Source organism: Dromiciops gliroides, chromosome 1 (genome assembly GCF_019393635.1).
Source record: "Dromiciops gliroides isolate mDroGli1 chromosome 1, mDroGli1.pri, whole genome shotgun sequence".
Lineage (NCBI taxonomy): Eukaryota > Metazoa > Chordata > Mammalia > Microbiotheria > Microbiotheriidae > Dromiciops > Dromiciops gliroides.
The window spans coordinates 439526746-439550990 of NC_057861.1; the positions used below are offsets into that span (position 1 = coordinate 439526746).

Consider the following 24245-nt stretch of genomic DNA (forward strand, 5'->3'; position numbering starts at 1 on the left):
GTAATAGTGCATGGTGACCATCAGTAGGTTGTGATATTTTGCCAGTGACAAACTGTTCAGGAAAAGCAGTGTAAAGAATATCCTTAAGAGGAATGCATACCTGGAATAGGAGGTGGATAGGCCATGTAGGAAGAAAAAATCCTAATGGTCAGCTAGGTTAGTCTCCTAGGTTTCACACAATAGCAAAAGCTTTTCAGAAGGACCACAGAAGATCTGCCTAAAGGAATGGAACCCTCCCTCTTCTTCTTCTTCTTTTTTTTTTTTGGCAGGGCAATGAAGGTTAAGTGACTTGCCCAGGGTCACACAGCTAATAAGTGTCAAATGTCTGAGGCTGGATTTGAACTCAGGTCCTCCTGAATCCAAGGCCAGTGCTTTATCCACTGTGCCACCTAGCTGCCCTACCCTCTTATTTTTTTAAGATTAAGCCTCACTTATATTGGCTGATGATCTTGGGCACTTAACCTATTAGCTCCAGGCATCTCTCTAAATAGTTAAGTTGTATGGAAGATTTGGACTTGAATTAGTAATAGGAGTTTCCTTACCTGGGAGTTCTCCTATACCAGTGAAATCAGTGGTCCAGTCTCTGTCCCCTCAGCCTAACCAACGTACCACTCAGGTTGTCCATCTGTTGTCTCTCACTCATTGGCTCACCTTTTTGGGTCATACATGTTCTTCATGCTACTTCTCACATATATGCCATCTTTGGTAAAATGCTATACCTTAATGATGCTCATCATGTATGCCACTTTCTGTTACTTTGGATTATTGGTAATTCTTGCTCTTTTGAGCTCATAGAGTTACATGATGTGTACAGCATTGGGAGAATACTGGTGTTAAAAGGATGGAGCAGCCTGGGATCTTGGCAAGTGTTAACACACTTTCTCCTTTATTATATAGTCTATTCACTTTGTTCTCTAATGTTCTGGACCTAGTTCAATGTCTGCTTTTAATACTTGGGAGTATTCAGCCATGCTGAAGAAATCACAGACCTACCATAGTGCTGAAATACATGACCTGGCTCATTTATGGAAATCTGCCCATTTTAGGATCATTTGGAACTGTTGGGGTCATGAACCCTGTCTGATGTGTATTATTCACAAGTGAGATCCTTTGACCAGGCAAGAATTTCGATTACTTTTTTCTGCCTTTTAAAGTCTTCAAAACAGTCCTCAAAAATCTAATTTTATTATGGGTCCATTTTTTATTCTGTTTATCTCGAATCAAAGGGCATGATGTTTGCTTTATTGTTGGGCCATTTCTGAAATGGCTCAACATAGCATTTGGGTTTTTTTTTTTTGCTTGTTTGTTTGTTTTTTTCAGTGAGGCAATTGGAGTTAAGTGACTTGTCCAGGGTCACACAGCTAGTAAGTGTTAAGTGTCTGAGGCCGGATTTGAACTCAGGTACTCCTGACTCCAGGGCCGGTGCTCTATCCACTACGCCACCTAGCTGCCCCACACAGCATTTGTTTTTGATTGGTTCTAAGTGGTGTTCCTAATTAAGTTAAGACCAATATGGCAGCTCACAGGTAGGTATGCTTGCTTGTCATTGGTCAAATATCGGCCCTTGTGTGAGTAATAAAAATAATAATGACGATGGCTGATATTTGTGTAATGCTTAAGGTTTTCAGAAATCCTGTTTTGTCAGAAGTTAACCCTAAAGAGCACACTAGAGGGCAGAGTACCCTTGTTAGTCCTTAGCATTAGGCAATGGGCAGTGAGGCAGTATGGTGTTGTGGAAAAAAACAATGTACTTGAAGTCAGAGGATCTGTGTTCTGAGTCTATAAAGACGGGGGAGGGGAGATTGTAACAAATCGGCTTCCAGCTCTCAATCTATGTCCTGTAGGAATAATTCCAGGACTAAAGTTAGGTTAACCGAAGTGAGTGACCTGGTGTGTGTATGTGAGCAGTTCAAAGGGATCTATAGTAGTTTGTCCCTCAAAAGGATGACATGCATTCCAACAAAAAGTTTCTAATTCATGATTAGGAGACTTTTTCATGAAAATGATGAGAATGTGAGGACTCTTGGTTGTCTAAATTGAGAAAAGTTCAGTGTATTTAGTGCTTGAAGTTTATTTTGGTTAGCAAGTCCACAGCATTCACAAGACAGTAAGGTTACTGCTGAAGTTACTTCCTGGTTTGGCTGATGCTCAAGAAAACTAATATTAATGTGTAGACAATCCATCCTTCAAAGATTCCAGATTTATAGGCAAAGAATCCTTGAAGGAGAAACATGGGTTTTTACAATGAAGGAAGAAATTAATTAAGGTCTGAAATGCTGAGATGGACACCGTTGTTTGTTGTTACTCCTTTGTTATTCTTGTTTCTCTCCCCACGCCACTATTCCCTCTTCATTCAGTTTTGTTTTCTGGTTTTGTAATATTTCCTCTTTCATTAAAAAGCATACAAAGAGGATTTTATGATACTAAATAGTATATAGAGTCGGCACTTTGCTAGTCCAGCATGGATGTTCTTGGCCCCAGGCAGTTGACTAATTGTAAAGCAAAACTGTTTCCAGTTTTGGAATTTAAGTGTTTATTCCCAAACATTAATATTTCATTTTTGAATAAAGCTACTTGTTTCTTTTGACTGCTTTTCTTTTGCTTTAGTCAGCATCACAGAACTGCAAGGTTTTTTCTTTTCACTGTGGATGGGTGATCTCCCTGAGATAAAGGGGAAACTAAAATGGATTATAGCTGTGTTTATGGGTTTTAAGAAATGTGTTTTCTTTAAAATTCACTTAAGTGAAGTTTAGGGTGCTACTGTTCAGGATTATAATTCCTTCTAAGAAAAGAAATATTTCCCATTGTGTGGTGAGGAAAATGATTTGTTAGCCTTGAAAATTTATGATAGGGTCCAAATGGTAATACTTTTCATAAGTGTGACTGTTGTGATGGTGATCAATGACATACTTAATTGATATTTTGAATATTTCCTGTATCTTTGTAAAATTTTTGAACTTGTTAGGCTTATATAAGCTATTCTGTATACAGAAATCTGGCAGATAGTAAGTGCTAATAAATGCTTGCTTCCTTCCTTAAATGCAGCAAAACACTTTATTTTCCATATGACAGGACATACCTCTTTTTCAGGGAGTGCAGCCTGCTACTGGTGAAGTCGTTTTTGATAGTTTCCAGGACTCAATATCCCGTTCAGAATTAGAGACCCGCATTTTAAGATTGCAGCCCGTGGAAATTCTGCTACCATCAGAGATCTCTGATCACACTGAGAAGTTCATTAAGAGTATAACTTCCATCAGGTATGTGTTTACACTTTTTGTGGGGGAAATAAAGTAGATTTGGTCATGGTAGTGGCGATTCATAATAGATCCTTATTTAAGGTCAGTTGTCTTAAAAGCTAAATTTCTTTCATAGTAACCATGTAATTTATGAAACTCATCCAGAATTAATTCCAGAAAAAAAATTCATTTGATTTTGAAAATGCCTTTTCAGGGTGTCAGGTTTTATATTTCATAACTCTTATCCATTAGTTTTTTCTACATGTAAATTTGAAATAACTTTTTATGGGAAGCTCCACACTGGTTGATTGTCATTCAGGTTAATGCCATTTTTTTCCTACCTCACTTTAGCTTCATTCTTGCAGAATGAAGATTTCCATTTATAAAGGCTCCCATTTGAAAGAATTGAGAAATACATTTTAAAAAGAAAATTTAAAATATTACCACAAGAGGTCCCCATAGCATTTCCTATTTCATGAGTCACCTGGCCAGCTCTTTAAATGATTCAGAAACTGTTTAGTTTTATTTTCCAAGGTGCAAAACTATGTGTGTGTGTGTGTGTGTGTGTGTGTGTGTGTGTGTGTGTTTTAACTTAGTAATGTATTTATGTAAATGTAATTCTAGGATGAAATGAAGTTATAATTATTTCTATCCAATTGTAAAACTTTCAGTGTTTTAGGCTCTTAGTTCTTTCATGTTTTACCTAAACATGAAAATCGAACACCTGTGGGTGATGGCAAGAGCAAGGTGTAACTGAGGCGGAGTGGAGGAGTAGGTTATGGGCACTGAGCACATTGAAGAATTGGGAGGTTGGGGTATTTGAGGGAGCATCAATATGTATGTTGAAATTCTCCACTGTTAGGGGAGGAGTTAGAGTAGAGAGAATGACTGTGAGCCAGGCATTGTGCTCCTCGAGGAAGAAAGAAGAATGTCATGGTAGTCGATAGGCATTGGCCACCAGAATCTAGATTGGGTGTTAAATGTGAATAGCATAAATCTCAGAGGAAGAGGACTAGTGAGATAGGGTTTGGAAGTGACAATAGGGAGCTTGGAATATTCTGACTCCTTCAGCATGACCAGTGAGTCAGAAGGTATGAATGACAGTGCACCCATTGCTGGAAAGGGTGGCAGTGATGCCATCAGGAGGCAGCCAGAAGAGGAAGGATTGAGAGAGGAAAAGGGTCAAGATGAAAGCAAGTTTAATTATGGAATAGATGTTCTAGAGAACACAGATAAAGGGGTAGAGTTGAGAGCTATGGGAGTCAGGGAGTGGGCACATCCAGATAGGGAATAGGGTATGTATATCTTTGGCTAGGAATCAGAATCACTGAGTGGTGGGAATATGCTAACCACTGTAGAGTAAGTCAGTCATATCAGTGGTTATAGAAAGGTCTGTTGAGGGAGGCAGGTGATTACACTTTCCTAGGTCTTGTCTTACGTGCCATTCTTATGTAAGGTGGTCATATTTTGTCTTTTGAGGCCCAGAAAGTCCACTTCACTGCAAGCAGAAACAAGCCTGGAAGAGGCTCGTCAGGAGGTAGGAAGTAGAAATACCAGGTGGTAGGTGGTTTCCAAGGCACTAACAAAGGCTCTGGCGTGAAGAAAGAGGCCAGTGGAAGCAAGTGGCCAGATCTGGGACTGGCACATAGCTTACTGGGGAGGCCTCTTTTCCATTATTGTACTGTCAACTCTTTTACTCTGTCAACTCAGAGAAAAAAGGCAGAGGGTAGGAGATAGATTGCTATATCTCAGATGAATTGATGCAGGGCTCTCTGGGAAGGCCCTGGGGTGGAGAGGCCAGAATGGGGCTGAAGGCCCACTGGGAAGGCCCTGGAGAAAAGATAGAGGCTAGTAGAGACTGACATCAGGCTCACGGTGAGAAACCCTTTCTAATCTTATACTGCCATACTCCTCTTTACATAACCTACTTTCCATCCAGATTCTACTTATCTCTCATTCTGCTCTCTTCAGTGTCTATTTTTGCTCACAACTGTCTTTTTTTTCCTGAAATGAATATTTTGTTGTCACATAATTCCCATTTGTGTTTTGGTAGGTAGATGCCCAGATATTGTATACATTTTGTGGTTATTTTGAATGAATTTTTTTTCCTCTCTTTGTACTATTTTGCTTTGTTTTGTTTTGGCAATATGCAGAAAGGGTCACGATTCTTGTGGGTTTATTTTATGTCCTCCTAGTTTGCTGAAGTTATTGTTTCTATTAATTTTTTTATTGATTATCTAAGTAGAACATTATAGAATATGGAAAAGGAGACCATTTTGTTTCTTTTTTGATTGTACATAGAGCCATTATTTATTTTTCTTATCTTACTGTTAAAGTTGGCATTTCTGGAGCTATCTCAAATAATAGTGGAGATAATAGACATCCTTACTTTGTTTTATACCTGATCTTGTTAGAAAAGAATCTAGAATTTATTCTTATTTATTTACTTATTTATTTAGGATTTTTCCCACCTTACATGTAAAAACAAATTGTAACATCAATTTTTAAAACTTTGTGTTCCAAATTCTCTTCCTTCCTCCTGTCCCCCCCTTAAGAACTCAAGAAATTCAATATAAGTTATACATGTGCAGTTGTGCAAAACATAGCAGACAAAAAAACTTTAGAAAAAAGGAACTAACAACAACAAAATATACTTCCATCTGTATTCAGGTACCATCAGTTCTTTCTCTGTAGATGGATTGCATTTATCATAGGTCCTTCAGAGTTGTCTTGGAACATTGCATTGCTGAAAATAACTAAGTCATTCGCAGCAGATTATCTTACAATAGTGCTGTTATTTTGTATACAGTACATTTCACTTTGCATCAGCTCATTTAAGTCTTTCCAGGTTATTCTGATAGCATCCTACTCATCTTTTTTTTTTATAGTAAACTACATTTATATAATACTTTAAAGGGAGATTAACTTACAAAACACCAGTAAGGTTGATTATTTTATTATTTTTTTTACATATAAGGTATTTTATTTTTTCCGTTACATGTAAAGAAAGTTCTCAACTTTTGTTTATACAAGCTTTACAATTTCAGATTTTTCTCCCTCCCTCCCCTCCCTCCCCCCTCTCCTAGACAGCAGGTAATCTGATATAGGTTATATCTATATATCTATATATCTATATACATATACATACATACATATATATATACACACACACACACACACACACACACATATATATACACATAATAACATTAATCCTATTTCTGCATTAATCCTGTTATAAGAGAAAAAATCAGAGTAGTGATGCAAAACCTCAAAATAGAAAAAAAAACAACAGCACCCAAAACAAAAGAAATAGTATGGTTCAATCAGCATCTATACTCCACAGTTTTTTTTTTTATTGGATTTGGAGATCCTCTTCTATCATGAGTTCCCTGGAACTCTTCTGTACCATTGCATTGGTGAGAAGAATATAGTCCATCACAGTAGGTCAACACTCAATGTTGATGATACTGTGTACAATGTTCTTCTGGTTCTGCTCATCTCACTCATCATCAGCTCACATAAGACCCTCCAGGTTTCTCTGAACTCCTCCTGCTCATCATTTCTTACAGCACAATAGTATTCCATTGTATTCATATACCACAACTTGTCCAGCCATTCCCCAATTGATGGGCACCCCCTCAACTTCCAATTCCTTGCTACCATGTAAAAAGCAGCTATAAATATTTTTGTACATGTGGGTCCCTTTCCCCCTTCCATGATTTCTTTGGGAAAAAGACCTAAAAGTGGAATTGCTGGGTCACAGTGAGGTTTATTATTGCAACAACAATAATAGCTAACTTTATATAGTACCTTATACCTGACAAAGAATATTCTTCACAATAGCCCAGCAAAGTAAGTACCACCACCACCACCACCACCATCATCTTTCTCATCTTACGTTGCTCTTGCCTCTGCTTCTAATTTTTTCCCCAGTTACTGTTGCTGTTTCCCTCTATTCTATTTGCTTCCCGTGATATTTACTCTATTTTCTATCTTCTTTTATCCTATCCCTCCTCAAGTGTTTTGCTTCTGACTGTACCTCCCCCAATCTGCCCTCCCTTCCTTCACCCCTCCCCCCTCATCAACTTCCTCATCAACTTCCCTGCAGGGCAAGATATATTACTTCACCCACTTGAGTTTTTATGTTAGTTATTCCCTTTTTGAGTCAGTTCTGATGAGAGTAAGGCTCATTTACTTCCCTGTTCCTCCCCCATCTTCCCCTGCTTTTTCTTGCTTCTTTTATATGAGATACTTTGTCCCATTCCACCTCTCCCTTTCCCTTCCTCCCAGTGTAATCCTCTCACCCCTTAATTTTATTTTAAAGATGTCCTTATGGGGCAGCTAGGTGACACAGTGGACAAAGCACCTGCCCTGGACCCAGGAGGACCCGAGCCCAAATCCGGCTTCAGACATAAGATACTTCCCAACTTCGTGACCCTGCGCATGCCCCCTAACCCTGACTGCCCCACCAAAAAACCCCCTGAAACGATAAACAATCAATGCTTTACAGATATCATCCCTTCATAATCAATTCCCACCTGTGCCCTCTGTCTAAATTTATTCCTTTCAGCTGCCCTAATACTGAGAAAGTTCTTATGAGTTAGAAGTATCATCTTCCCATGCAGGAATACAAACAATTTAACCTTTTAACATCCCTCATAATTTTTTTCCTGTTTACACAACCTAGAATTTATTAAAGATGATGGTATTTGTTTTAGATGAATACAATTTATCATATTAAGTCTTTTCAGGTTATTCTGATAGCATTCTACTCATCTTTTTACAAAACACCCATGAGGTTGATTATTGCAACAACAATAATAGTTAACTTTATATAGTACCTTATACCTGACAAAGAATATTCTTCACAATAGCCCAGCAAAGTAATCAATTCTTTTTTGTTTACTTCAGGTTTGAATTATGGCCACTCACATTGCCCCCAACCTCCCAACCCCCTGACCCTTTCTTCCAGGTTTTTCTTACCCCAATTATGGGACATAGTAAGTTTCACCCCTTTCCCCCTCATTTCTTCTTCCCTATTCCTTTTTCCCTCTCTTTTCATTGTTTTCTTAACACCATTGAAACAGAACAAAACTACCCCCGTCCCTCCATTTTTCTTAATTAACTCTGTACTTTAGGATTTTGTTTCTTCTGTCCCTATTAGAAGGTAAGCACTTGCCCTTCATTTAGTTCCAGTTGCTCAAATGTATTTACTTTTCTAGGTTTCTCGATTCCTGGGTTTGCAGTTCATAGTTTTCACTTAGTTCTCTCTTTTTCTTCATCAAGAATGTTTGAAAATCTGTTACATTAAAAGTTCTTTTTTTTTTAACTTGTAAGATTACACTGAATTTTACAGAAGAAATTATTTTTGATTGTAAGCCTTTTTTGTGCCTTTTGGAATATTGTGTTCTAAGATTTTTTTTTCTCCTTTATAAATAGTTGCTGTCAAATCTTGTGTAATCATGATTGGTCTCCTAGCACTTAAGTTATGTATGCTGATTGCTATTTAACTTGGAAACTTTGGATTTTGGCCATGATGTTACTGGGAGCTTTCATTCTAGGATGTTTTTCAGGAGATGATCAAAGGATTCTTTCTATTTTTACTTTGCCTCTTGGTTCTGGTAAAATCTGAACAGTTTTCCTTTATGATTTCTTAAAATCTGACATGTCAGCTTTTTTTTAAGTCATTATTTTCAGGGTGTCCAGTCATTCTTTTTGTGTGTGTGTGTCCAGTCATTCTTAAATTCTATTTCCTTGATGAGTTTTACCAATTTTCCATGTAACTTCTTTTTAATAGCAGTTACTTTGCATTCCTTTTTCTTTTTCTAAAAAAGTCTTGATTTTGTTCTAATATTTCCTGTAGTATTATTGAATCATCAAGTTCTGTTTGTTTTCTTCTAATTTTAAGGGAGTCTGTTACTTGAAATTTTTTTTTTTTACCTTCTGCTTTGTTATTTATTCTCCTTACATTTCTTTCCTTCAGAACTCTAATTTCACTTATAATTACATTTTTTCCCTCTCTTAGGTACTCTGGAAGTCCTTGTAGCCAAGTCCATTTTGTTGATCTTTTGACCAATATTTCTTCATAGTACTTAGTGCCTTTTTAAAAAAAATTCATATCTACAACCTCAGTTCCTGGTGTGTGTGTGTGTTGCTTCTGACCTTGATTTCTGGGCTTCCTGCCTTTAGCTTCCAGAAGGCTGCCAGACTTCATTGTTCCTAGTTGAGAGACAGATCAGCATGTTTATAGGTAGAGGGGAAGGAACCAGTACAGAAAAAGAGATTAAAGGTGCTCTAGTGGGGATAATGAATGAAGCAAGGTTCCAGAAGATGAGGAGTGAATAGAAGAAGATTAGTCTTGGTAAGGAGAAAGGGCTCCATAGCCTCCCAGACTAGAGAGGAAAAAATGGGTGAAGAGAGAGAAGTTTTGTAGTATGGAGGAGGGAGAGGAGGAATCTCATATCGTCTCAGTCTTATCAATAAAGTTATAGTTGGAGCATCAGTGAAAGGAATAGGTGAGGCTACAGGTGGAGTTTGATAATGAAGGAGAAGGGAGAGAAAGCTTGAAATAGCCTGTGTGGGAATGTATAAGCCAGAGAGCAATAAAAGGCTGACATATGTTGGTGCTATTTAGTCAGAAGACTCAGTCATCCTTTAGTGAAAGCTGAAGGATTGAAATGTGAAAAGTTATACAACCTCAAAAAAGAAAAAGGATACTTGTTTGTAATTTGCAAAAGGCAAGTACAGGAAAAACTGATGGATTGGTATATTATTAATTCTTTTTTTTTTTTTTTGCGGGGCAATGGGGGTTAAGTGACTTGCCCAGGGTCACACAGCTTCTAAGTGTCAAGTGTCTGAGGCTGGATTTGAACTCAGTGAATCCAGGGCCAGTGCTCTATCCACTGTGCTACCTAGCTGCCCCTGAAACAACATTTTTAATGAGAAAATGGAGTTGATTGAGCTATATGTATTTTCAGAAAGGTAGCTTTGACATTTTTGTGAGGCAATTGGGGTTAAGTGACTTGCCCAGGGTCACACAGCTAGTAAGAGTTAAGTGTCTGAGACTGGATTTGAACTGAGGTCCTCCTGAATCCAGGGCCGGTGCTCTATCCACTGCACGACCTAGCTGCCCCAGCTTTGACATTTTTGAATAAGCCATTACCTTAAAAATCTATGGATATGTCACTAAAAAGTCAGAAAAAGAACACTCTGGCTTTTCTAGAACACTTGTTTCTGAGTTAGTACCCTGAACTGTTTACACCTTTTGGATGAAACCAGCCTCTTCTAACATTACTGGCAATTTCTCTCTTGGAGGGTGCCAGTAAATCCCACCCCCACGCCCCCAATTCCCCAGTTGCAGTGTTGCCTGGAATTCTGATCAAAGTCAATGTTAAGTAGTACTTAGACAAAATGATGACCTGACGTCATGTCACTGCAGTGTAGTGGAAAGATCACTCACTTTATGATCAGGAGAGACCTAGATTCAAACCTGTGTTGACACTAACTGTAAGTCACTTAATACCTGTGCTTAGTATCGTCATCTGTAAGATGTGGATAATGTTATCTCCTGTGTTATTGTGAGGATCAAATGAGACTGAGACACTCTATCACCTTAAAATACTATATAAAAATTATTGATTGATGCTACAGCCATTGGCAGGAGAAGTTAGTTCCTCTTGCCTCTATGGACCAGTTTAGGACAATGGAGAAAGAGAAATGAATTCAAGTTGGCATGGGGCTGCTGAGAGTCAGGTGGAAATCCTAATGATTTGGTGTTGAGAAGTCAAAGAACAGCCATTGATGGTAGTGGATAAAGTGATGATTTTCTAGAAGCCAAAGAAAAACACTTAGGAGAAGGCTGCTCCAATTGTTCAAGACTAATTAATTTTGTTGAAAGTCAGCCATGTAATACCAGCCAGAAATTATGCATTGGTGCTTGAATTTCTTCTTGTTTATGAAAAAGAGGTTTTTTTTTTTTAAGTCATTTTCAACTCTTTGTGACCCCATTTAAGGTTTTCTTGGCAAAGATACTGGAGTGGTTTGCCCTTTCCTTTTGCAGCTCATTTTACAGATGAGGTAACTGAGAAAAAGAGGGTTAAGTGACTTGCCCAGGGACACAAAAATAATAGGTGTCTGAAACCAGATTTGAACTCATGAAGATGAGTCTTCCTGATTCCAAGTCCAGTGCTCCATCCACTGCTCTGCCTAGCTGCTGAAAAAGAGACAGGAACAAATTGCAAATGAACAGGAATAGATAATAGAAAGCAAGTTCTGGGGCCATTGCTGAGGTCATTACTCAGTCTGTACTCTGCCCTCACCATCTGCATCCACAGCTGTGCTTTCAGCATGTCACAGTAACTGAAGTTGAAAAGGAAAATCCTGAGTCTTATCAGTTTGTAAATCTAATCATGACCGGAACCATTTGTTTTTCCATAGTTGTGTGTGCCTGACATAGGGCTTTACACAAGATAGAGGTAGCTAGGTAGCACCATAGTACACAGTGTTGGGCTTGCAGTCAGGAAGATTTAAGTTCAAATTTGTCAGACTCTTACTGAATTACCTTGGGCAAATAGCTTGAACTTTCTGCCTCAGTTTCCTTAACTGTAAAATGAGGATCATAACATTTTATTTATATGAATCCAATTTTAAAGTAAGAAGTTAATTTTAATTTTATTTTAATTATTCATTAAATAAAACTGATTATAATATTCTCCAAATGCCTTATCTTTGAAGATTTTCAGTGAATAAATCTGGACCATGTTTGGAATTTTCTGATTGGTGTGACATTTAAAAAATTCAAGATACATAATTTCTGGGTAATTGATAATTTTATTAATGATGTTAGTATTTTATTAATAAAAGGGTCAGTTACACTGTTAAAGGCCAAAGACCCCTTATGCTTACAGTTTATATGTCATTGGAAGAGTAGGTGTTCTGGAGAGTGGCAATCAACTCTGATTGGTTAACAAGTAGTGAGAGATGGACTTTACAAAGAGAAGTGGGCTCACTCCAGTGAGGGGGTGGGAGAGTGATATCATGTCACTCTTAGACAAGGAGACTGTGTCTACACCCAGACCACCCCCAGCCTTGGGAAATCTAGACAAAGGATCTACTTTCACCCACACCTGCTTGAGTGGAGCACAATGGGCAGGAATTCACCTAGATAAGATGGTCTAGGTGAAGTACATTTTTGACAGAAGTCAGTGACTTCAAATGCTGGGCTTAGAACAAGGAAACGGGACAGGGAAAAAAAACTGGATCTCCTCAATAATTGGTTATTAATAACCATTTGTCTCATCACTTTTCAGCTATGAATTTGCCCCTGAAATACTAGAATAAAAATAATTTTCTCTGAAAAAAAAAAGTTATTGTGAGGATTGAACAAGATAATATAATGAGATTATTTAGTGATAATATATATTCGCAAAGCACTTAGCACCATGCCTGGCACATAATAGATGCTTAATAAATGCTTATTTCCTTCCTTCCTTATATAGAATGGGTTTTTGATAAATGTTAAGGCAGGAATGTGTTTAGCACATTTTAGAAAGATTTCCATTAAAATCTATTTTGAAGAAGTATTTTGAAGTTAACTAGTTAATTTTAAAATATCTCGAAATTTACTTATCCAGAATGATGGGTAAGATAAGATTAGAAGTTACTTTAGAAATCATTTTAATTTAATTCCCTCATTTCACAGATGAGGAGACTGAGCCCCAGACACTGTGCCCAAAGTCACATACTGTTTTTTTGTTTTTGTTTTTGTTTTAGTGAGGCAATTGGGGTTAAGTGACTTGCCCAGGGTCACACAGCTAGTAAGTGTTAAGTGTCTGAGGCCGGATTTGAACTCAGGTACTCCTGACTTCAGGGCCGGTGCTCTATCCACTGCGTCATCTAGCTGCCCCTAAAGTCACATACTGTTAAGGGCTAAAATTCTAGCTAGTCTGTCTAAAATATCTAATGAGTGGTCGCCAATAAATTATAAGCTTTAGCAAGAGTTAGACTTTTAAGCATTTATTAAGGAGAATAAGAATTTGGTAAAGAGAGAGAGAAAGGCCTACATTCATCTATCTATTAAAGGGAGAGCGCATTTCTAGCTCCGTTCTCCGCCAGAGTCCCCAGGAAAGAGCGAGTCAGAGCGCCAGGCTCCCCCTTCTTCCTCCCACCCGCAAACGTCACTTCCTGATGCCAAAGAAAAGGCACATGATTTTGCCCTCAGAGACGTTCACCTCATTTCTACGGTAAGTCTCTAGCTGGTGGCATCATTCCAATCGTTACAATACATAGTTAATAAATAGCAAAGCAGAGATTTAAACTCATAACCTCTGGATGCAAATACAGTTTCCTTTCTTATATACTATTTAAAAAAAATTATTTTATTTTATTTTTTTGTGGGGCAATGAGGGTTAAGTGACTTGCCCAGGGTCACATAGCTAGTAAGTGCTAAGTGTCTGAGGCTGGATTTGAACTCAGGTCTTTCTGAATCCAGGGCCGGTGCTTTATCCACCGTGCCACCTAGCTGCCCCTCTTTTATACTATTTATTCCCAGATAGCTGAAGTTTTAATGATTTAGAAAGTAGTTTTCTTTAGAATCAGAAATATGAGCTTGCATGTTGAAGCTTTAAGACTTAATACCTACGGTGTTTCTTTGTTCTAGAAAAAGTAATAAAAGTACAATTAGAATAGGTAACTGTGGCAAAATTATGATTAGAATTCTAATTTGACTCAAGTCTGTTAAAATTCCTCAAAGTACCTAGATGACTAGGAAACAAAGGAACCATTTGAGATGTTTGTGGTCCTGATGAAATTTTTTAGTGATCAGATTTCCTGTTTAACATTTCAGACCCCATTAATTTGCAACACACATCCGAAGCTCTTCTTTCACAGTTCAGAGCTTGAAGGCAAAGTACTGATTTCAATTCAGTTTTTGCAGAGCTGAGATAGCTCTGAGTTCTCCTTGATCATTTCAGGATTGAGAATGGGATTTTAGGTTTCTAGGTAGGTATCGCTCTGTGGACTCCCTGATTTGCTCCAGACTGTCCTTGATTAATAAAACAAATGTGGTAAGGCCTCCTAATGGGGGTGTTCTAAGTGAATATTTTGGTAGGACTTTTGATTGACCCGGTCACATGATTTCATGTGATCTTTTCCTCCAGATTACTTTATTTCCAGAAACAATGTGATTTGAGTATTTGTTTAAAAAAATAGATGATCATTATGTCTATTAATTAACATGCCTCCATTTTTGTAAAATGATATTGATGATGATCATGATTCAGAGTGTCAGACTGCATATTAAATCCCGCCTGAAGGACCTTTAAATTGAGGTGGCTATTAACCTAGTATTTGAAAAGGAAACTCTCCATTTGGTTCTTTGAGTCTTTTCTGTTAGAATGTAGATGCTGAATAGTTGTGAGAGTTAAAGGATTCAGTACCACAGCTTGGATCTTTTGCTCTGTGGCAGTCATTTCCTCTCTTGTTATTCTAGTGACTTTTTTTGATTTTGCTAAAAAAATTTTTTTCTTCATTTCTAATAATGTTTAAATCTAGTCTTTAGAATTAAAACAACCCTGTTTTGACTTTGTCCTTTTAAAATCACATTTTGTCAAATGCAATATTTTGTGTTTTTAGGGGAGATATATACATTCTCCAAAGTTTTATTGTTTTCCTATTTTGATTTAAACTTGTCCTACCCCCAACCATGTTGTATGCTGTTTATTTTAAAATATGAGATTGTGGTATTGAAATCATCTAGTGCTGCCATTAGAAAAAAATTCTGTTACTCTTACCAGCCTCAAGTTCATTGATATAAAAGGAATATTTTCTGTCCTTTACTAATGCATCATTGAAATCTTATGTTATTAGAATGAGGAGAGCAGAAAGAGTCAGTTGGATTTGTTGTTTGGTGAGGTGAGAAAGGATTAAGAAATAATTTGACATGTGAATAATCAAGATGAGGTTTCTGTAAACATGCATTTTTAGTTATATTTCAGTTTATTCCATCATAATGGCTGCATATTCATAAGTAACATAAACTAATTCAGTTTTTTTGTAAAGATGTGAAAAATAAATTTCCCATACAGGTTCTTTCTATTATACCAGTACCTTTAAAAACAATACAAAACCGTGTGAGCCCATATAATTTAAAACAGTTTTGGAAAGTGGGGGTACTTTTTAAGGGGTGGGTGTTTGCTTCTTTAAAAAATAAATTTCAGGGCAGCTAGGTGGCACAGTTGGTAAAGCACCAACCCTGGATTCAGGAGGACCTGAGTTCAAATCTGGCCCCAGACACCTGACACTAGCTGTGTGACCCTGGGCAAGTCACTTAACCCTCATTGCCCCCCCCCCCAATACATTTCATTGATGCCTTTAGTTTTACAATCATTCTGGGAGGGAGGGGGACCCCTAAAACTTCCTTTCCACCATTCCAGATTGAATTAAGGAAGATAACTGAATCAGTGCTTAGCACAGCTCATGCTTCACATTCTAGTGCTTAGTACATGAGTACTTAATAAAATTTTTATTAACTGATTGACAAGACTATGGTCTTTCTTATTAGATCCTTGTGTCTCTTCCTGAGGGAGAGAAATATGTTTCATTACCTTTTCTTTAGGAGTATAATTATTTTTAAAAATTTACTCAAGAATTTGACTTTTAATGAGCTTTTAGTTTACATTGTTGCATTAATTATGAAATCTAAATTATTTTGATTCTTGCTTCATTTTAGATCAGTTCATACAAATCTTTGTTTCTCTGAATCCTTTATATCTGTCATTTCTTATTGTACAATAAAATGCTATTACTTTGTACTGTTTTTGTAAACCATTTCCTTCTCAGTGGGTATCTACTTTATATCTAGTTATTTGGTATTATAAAGAATCTTCCTATGAGTATTTTTTCCCCATATTTGGCTTTTTTTTCCTGTATTTTACTTTCTTAGGGATAAATGATCCATTATGGGGTTACTGGGTGAAAGAGTGAGGAGTTGAGGATGCTATCTAGGTTGTGAGCCTGGGTGACTGGGAGGAAGGTGGTATTCTTGACGGTAATAGGGAAGTTAGGAAGAGGGAAGGATTTTTTTGGGGGAAGATCAGTTCACTTCTGGACATGGGATTTTAAGATTGTATAGGACAGGGGCAGCTAGATGGCGCAGTGGTTAAAGCACTGGCCCTGAATTCAGGAGTACCTGAGTTCAAATCCAGCCTCAGACACTTGACACTTACTAGCTGTGTTAACCCCAATTGCCTGTAAAAAACAAAACAAAACAAAAAGATTGTATAGGACATCCAGTTTGAAATGTCTGGTAGGCAGTTGGAGATGTGAAACTGGAGGTGAGCAGAAAGGTAAGAGCTTGATGGTAGTTTTGAGAATCATAGTATAGGGATGATGATTGAATTCATGGGAGCTGATGAGGTTGCAAAATGAAACAGAATAGAGAGTGAAGAAGAAAGAGCCCTGGGGGATAGCCATCTATCTGGATTTGGAAGTGATCTGGATAAAGAGCCAGTGAAAGTGGTTGTATGGGAGTTGCCACAGACTCAGGAAAGGAACCAGGAGAGAACAGTGTCATGACAACCTAGAGAGAAGAGAGTATCAGGTGGATGATTGACAGTATCACAGACTACAGAGAGATTAAGAAGAAGGAGGATTGGGAGAAAAGGTTATTAGATTGGGCAATTAAGAGATCAAAATCATTAGTAACTTCAGTTGAGTGATGAGGTTGTAAGCCATACTGGAGGGAGTTAAGAAGACAGTGAGAGGAAGGGAATTGGAAGCATCTGTTGTAGCCAACCTTCTTGAGTTTAGCCACAAAAGTAAGCACTTCCTCTTCCCGAAACTTTATATCCTTTGGCATTATCTATTTATGTCAATTCCCTATATGTCTTGACATCAATTTTCCTCTGATTCTGTTCTCATTGATTTTATTTGTTGAGAACCTTTTTATTGTGTGTAATCCAAATTCTCTTATTTTGTCACATACATACCCTTATAGGATCTTTTTTTTTACCCTTTATTTGATTAAGAATTCTCCCCTGAGCCATGGCTGTGAAATACAGCTTCTCTCACATCTTCCTTTTTTATGATGTGACCTTTAATATTGAGGTCACTTATCTCTCTGTTGCTTATAAGAGTTTCTGGTCTATGTTATTGACCTAAACTTAATTTCTGCCAGACTGCTTTCCCATTTTCCCTACATTTCTTGTCAGAAAGGGAAGTCATTTCCCCAGTAATTTATGTTCTTGGATTTATCTAACGTTGGACTGCTGTTTTCATTTACTTATGTTTTTTTGCATCTAGTCTGTCCTATGGACCTACTTTTCTGTTCTTTTAACAAATACTAAATAGTTTTGATGACTGCTGTTTTATGATAAAACCTATGATAAAAAAATAAAGCTATGTCCCTTTCATTGGTATTTTTTTTGTTACTTCCTTGAGATTTCAGACCTTTTGTTCTTCCAAATGAATTCTGTTCTTATTTTATTTAGTTCTACGAAGTATCCTGTTGGTAATTTGATTTGTATAGCACTGAATCTGTAAATTAATTTAGGCACTATTTATTTAAAAATTATATTGGCACAGCTCCCAAATGAATATGGGAGGATTTGTTTTTAAGAAGCTTTCCATTTCCTATGCCAGCTAGTGATGCAGTGGATGGAGAGTTGGGTCTGTAGTCTGGAAGACAAGAGTTCAAACTAGTCATGTGACTCTGGGTGAGTCATTTAACTTCTATTTCCCTCAGTTTCCCCAACCGTAAAATGGGGAAAATAATAGCTCCTATCTCTCAGGATTGTTATAAGGATCAAATGAGATAACATTTGTTTAAAAAACAACAACTCTTAACACAGTGTCTGGCACATAGTAATTACTTATATAAATTCTTATTCTTTTCCCTTCCTCTTATGGAAATTCCCCTTTTATAGATTATAATGAAGTTATATCACCATTTTTCCTAGACAAGTTGGTAGAGTAAGCATTAGGTGCTAGTTTCTTGAGTGACTTTTTTTTAAAAGTCAGTGTTTGTGTCAAAATTTTTCTCAGACTGTATTCTTCATCCCCTCTTTCTAGATCTATGTGATAAGTATATAGGCCAAGTTGTCTGTTTATATATTTATAATTGTGTAATATAAGGGGGTATATATATATATATATATATATATATATATATATATATATATATATGATTTCATTGGTGTGGGTACTCTACATTGATAAAGAGTATAATTTTATCTTATGCTAGTAGACAGCTCAACACTTTGCTCTTGCCAGAAAATTTTATCACCTGCTGGTTAACCACTGGTAATGAATCTCACAACATTTAAATAAAATCAATATGTGAAAAATCAAATTTTCAAAAACAGATAAACTCACGTGATTATTTGTTGGGAAAGAGTTATTAGGATTTCTTTGATTTCCATTTGATTTTAAATGTGATTCATTTTCACATAACTTTTCCAAAGTAATTATTTTTCAGGGTGAAAATTAATTTTGGTTTGTAGTTGTTGTTGTTCAGTAGTGTCTGACTCTTCATGGCCCTATGGACCATAGCACACTGTTATTGTCCATAAGGTTTTCTTAGCAAAGATACTAGAGTGCTTTGGCATTTCCTTCTTCAGTAGATTAAGGCAAACAGGTGTTAAGTGACCTGCCCAGGGTCACACAGCTAGTATGTGTCTGAAGCCATATTTGAACTCAGGTCTTCCTGACTCCAGGCTCAGTGTTCTATCTACTGAGCCTTCTAGTTGTCTCCAACAGAAGCCTACCCCCGTTGATTTCCTTAGCTCCTTCCTCCAGAGACTGATGGTTTTCTCTAGGTAGTACTTTTCTTGTTCTAAAGCCCCTTCTCTCCTTAAACCTCTCCATGTTGCCTTAGAGTATTGTTCAGTCATTTCAATCATGTCTGACCCTTCATGACCCCATTTGGGGTATTCCTGGTAAAGATACTGGAGTGGTTTGCCATTTTCCCTTCTCCAGCTCACTTTGCAGATGAGGAGCCAAGGCAAAAAAGGTCAAGTTACTTGTTCAGGGTTACAGAGCTAGTAAGTATTTGAGGAGGAATTTGAACTCAGAAAAATGAGTCTTCCTGACTAGGCCTAGCACTCTATCCGCTGTGCCACCTGGGTGTGCTAATATTAGTATAATAGTCCAATCGAAAACATTTGAGTAGGAAGTGACCATGTTCTTTAAGTGTGTTTCTATGGGGAAGATCCAGCTTTTTGCAAAAAGAGTCTTGAAATAGTTTTCAAAGAAAGCACTGCCATTATTTTCTATGCTGTATTTGAATTTGGCAAGCACATCTGTTCATGTTGGGCTTCAGAGTAAGTTGCTTAAAACCTTTAACTGAGTTGATCTATGTCTCTAGCTTTGCTCTGAACTTTGTGTTGAAGATTCTGATGTGCTGGCAGCTTTTTATTATGAACAATTTGTACACTTATTTAGCATGTAAAATGTACAGTAAAGGCAGACAATGTCTTGCTTTGTTAGATGTTGTAATTTTGATATCTATACTTTACAGAAACCTACTTGAAAAGGGTAAGTTTTAGACTCAAAGCAAAATTTTTCAAAAAATTTTAGTTTTGGAAATTGGGAAAGTATATATAACTTTTGTAGACTGCATTTGGTTTTTTACATGATTACATAATTACATCTGATAAAACTATTTTAAAGGAGTTTTTCATTAGTTAAAACAGAAGCAATAAAGTGAGTCTAAGCAGTAGCACTTTAAAGCTTTACCAAATGCCTGGAAAGCCGTTTTTCTTTATCTCTGCCTCGTGGATCCTCTGGCCTCTTTTATATTTCAGTTAAAGTCCCACTTTCTGCAAAAAGGTGCCATCTAGGTGGTGCAGTGAATAGAGAGCTGGACCTGGAATTAGAAAGTCCTGGGTTCAAATGTGGCCTCAGGTACTTACTAGTTGTGTGAACTTGGATGAGTCACTTGATCTCTTTTTGCCTCAGTTTCTTCAACTGTAAAATGAGGATAATAGTAGCACCTACTTTCCAGTTCTTTGTAGGACTTCAGAATTTGGATCTTAGTATATACATTGTAATAATCATATATTTATTGGTGTCACATTGGCAGTTTACAAATCACTTTCCTTATAGCAGTTGTGTGAAATATGTAGTAGTTCCAGAATAATTGAGTTTAAATAGCAGTTCAAGTATAAGTTCTATTTTATAGTTGAAGAAATTGAGGCTCAGGTCATAACTTACCCAGAATCACGTAGCTAGTAACTGTCAGAGCTGGGAATATAGTCCAAGTATGCTTCTACTGTGCATTTGGTTTGTTGAGAGGCTCAAGTGAAATACTGCATGTGAACACATTTTCCTGTCACTTAGGTAAGGTATTATTATCTCTCAATTATGTATTTTTAGATTTACAGTAAAAAACTGTCATCTTGCACTTTATCATCTGGAATAGAGCTAGCATGTCTGACATGCTCCAATTCAAATCATCAGTTTAATAACCATACAGTTAACTTTGGTGTAAATACAGTTCGAAAGAATCCTTATAAAAGTACAATGTTAAACTTCTCTCTATTGACTTTTAGCTAAGTAAAATAAAATTAGAAGCAACAGTCAAACCTCTTATGCAAGTTTCTTAAAAGTAGAAAGCAAAAATTTTCAGAAGTTGCCAAGATATGGGAACTTACTTCTTTAAGGGACAGCTTGGCATAGAAGGTAGAGTGCTGTGTGTGAGTCATGAACAGCTTTCCTGTCATTTCTCTGACACTTGGGCTATGTAATCATGGGCAAGTCCCTTAACCTCCCTGAATCACTTTCTTCATTAGTAAGATGGGAATAATAATAATAATAATACCTTTAATTTCTGCCTCTAAGAGTTTTATGACAGTCAAATGAGATAAGGCATGTCAAAGTATCTTCCAAACTTTAGAGTGCTTTGTAGTTTCAGTTACTATTATAATTCCACCATTGGAAAGCTAACCTTTAGATTATCTTTTTCTGCTCTGGGTTTAGCTAGGTATAGACCTTTTTAGATTTAGAATTCTATGTTCTGAAATTTTTCCTGAAATCAAATTGAAATTTGTATATCTGAACTTCTACCCATTCCCATTTCTGCCCTATAAAGTCATATATAATAAATCTTTAAAAAAAATAAATATTTTTATTATAGTTTTGAGTTCTAATTTTTATCCCTCCCTTCTCCCCTTCCTAAGGTGGTAAGCAATCAGATATGGGTTGTACATGTACAATTATATAAAACATTACCATATTAGTCATTTTGTACAAGAAAACTTGAATAAAAGAAAAAAATGAAAGAAAATGAAAAATAACATGCTTCATCTGTGTTCCATCAATATCATTTCTTTCTTTGGAGGTGGATAGTATGTTTCATCAGCAGTCCTTTGGGATTGTCTTGGATCATTGTATTATTGAGAATAGTTAAGTCATTCACAGATCTTCATCAAACAATATTGCTGTCTCTGTGCACAATGTTCTCTTGATTCTGCTCACTTCACTATACATCAGTTCATACATGTCTTTCCAGGCCTTTCTGAAGTCATCCTGCCTGTCATTTCTTTCTCTTTCCTCCTTCCTTCCTTCCTTTCTTTCCTGCCCATCATTTTTTATAGCACAATAATATTCCATTACCATCATATACCACTGCTTGTTTAGCCATTCCCCAATGGATGGGCATTCCTCTGATTTCTCATATGATAAGTTTAATCCAATTTTTACTTGACAGTCTTTCATATTTCTGAAGATAATTGTCAATGAGCAAGCATTCATTAAGTACTAAGCATGTGCCAAGCACTGTGCTAAATGCGGGATGTATAAAGCAAGCTCTCAAGGACCTCATGGTCTATTATATCTCTCCAAATTTTCCCTTTTACAGGCTAAACATGCCAAACAAGTTCCTTCAACAAGTTTCATATGACCTGATTTTAAGTCCTCTTATTACCCCCAGTTGCCCTTCTCTGGTCTTATTTGAACCTGTCATTGTCCTTGATAAAAAGTGATGCTCGGCAATTTGGAACCTATGCCCAAAGGGCTATAGAACTGTGCATACCCTTTGATCCAGCAATACCACTGCTAGGTTTACATCTCAAAGATATCCCCCCAAAGAGAAAAAGACCTATTTGTACAAAAATATTTATGGCAGCCCTTTTTGTGTTGGGGAATCACTGAACAAGCTGTGGTATATGATGGTGATGGAATATTATCGTGCTATAAGAAATGACAAGCAGGATAATTTCAGAAAGGCCTGGAGAGATTTGTATGAACTGATGTATAGTGAAGCGAGCAGAATCAAGAGAACATTGTGCACAGAGACAGCAATATTGTTTGATGAAGAACTGTGAATGACTTAACTATTCTCAACAATACAATGACCCAAGACAATCCCAAAGGACTATTGATGAAACATACTATCCACCTCCAACGAAAGAACTGATATTGATGGCACACAGATTGAAGCATGCTATTTTTCACTTTCTTTCATTTTTTTCTTTTATTCAAGTTTTCTTGTACAAAATGACTAATATGGTAATGTTTTACATAATTGTACATGTATAACCTGTATCTGATTTCTTTCCACCTCAGGGAGGGTGAAAGGGAGGTAGGGAAGGAGAGAGAAAATTTGGAACTCAAAACTATAAATAAAAATGTTTATTACTTTAAAAAAAAAGTGGTGCTCAGAACTGAACATAGTAATTCACATGTGGTCTGACCAGGGCAAGAATTCAATGAAAGTGTTACTCCCTTGTTCTGGATGCTGTCTTTCTATTAGTGTTGTTTACAATGTGATGAATATTTTCAGTTGCTGTGTCTTTCTTTTGTCTCATTGAGTTTTGCAGTCTACCAAACCCAGCAGATCTCATTCACAAGAAGTGCCTTCTTGCCATGTCTCAACCATCTTATGATCATGAGTTGATTTTTTAAAATACCAAAGTGTAAGCCTTTACTTTTATTCCTATTAAATTTCATCCTGTTTGATTTAACCTGTCATTCTAGTCTGTTGAGATATTTTTATTTCCCAGTTTCTTAGACTATAAATGTAAATGGTGTAGTGGATAGAACAGTAGACTTGGAGTTAGTAATAACCAGGTTTAAATCCTGTCTCTGATACTTACTTGTGCATGTGATCCTGGACAATGCATCTTAACCCCTTTGGACCTCAGTTTCCTCATCTCTAAAATGAAGGGGTCAGATTTAATGACCTCTGAGGTCCTTTCCATCTCTAAATCTAGGATCCTATGAAACTAAGAGGTAGTTTTCAGAGCTTAGCACAGTGTCTGGCATATAGTAGCAACTTAATGTTTATTGATTGATTGATTACTTTTGATGAAACAGTTTTGTTGTTCAATCATTTAGGTTGTGTCCAACTCTTTGTGATCCCATTTAGGGGTTTTCTTGGCAAAGATACTGGAATGGTTTGCCATTTTCTTCTCCAGCTCATTTTACTGATGAGGAAACTGAGGCAAATCAGAGTTAAGTGACTTTCCCAGAGCCACACAGCTAGTGATTGTCTGAGGCCAGATGAGTCTTCCTGTTTCCAAGCCCAGTGCTCTTATCTACTGAGCCACCTAACTGACCAAAAAAAAAATGGGGCAACTGAAAAATACTTGTTAAAAGTTTTCAAAGAGGCCTTTTATGTGAGAACACGTTATTGTTATTCCACTGTTGATGCACCATCTGTAAGTATAACTTTTATAAGTTGCCCTGAAATACCCCAAATAAATTGATTAAGGCCAAAGGAGGTTCTCTATCTTTGCTTTTTCAATATGTAGTCCTGTGTGTCGTCTTCACTCAGCTGTGGAGGGTTATAGAAACAGCTTATTTTTTAAGTAGACTGGCATTTCCTTAGGGCAGTGGCTCCCGGTTTCTTTTGTTTCTAGAATTGCTTTCAACAACAACAAAATGTGTTGTGAACCCGTAGGGTAATTTGATATACTACTGATTATATTCATTTAGATTTTTTCATTAAGTGCTTACAATAACTACAATGATATCACACGCCCCCCCAGCTTCAAATTAAAATTTATATTA

At 36.9% G+C, this 24245-nt stretch overlaps 1 protein-coding gene across 1 annotated transcript in view; it reads left to right on the plus strand.

Annotated features, from left to right (window-relative positions):
- MSH3 (mutS homolog 3) overlaps positions 1 to 24245 on the plus strand; it is a 211709-nt gene that overhangs the window by 20089 nt on the left and 167375 nt on the right. Inside the window, exon 8 of the mRNA XM_043977192.1 lies at positions 3091 to 3257. Coding sequence (XP_043833127.1) covers positions 3091 to 3257 — 167 coding nt within the window. The remainder of the gene's footprint in view (positions 1 to 3090; positions 3258 to 24245) is intronic.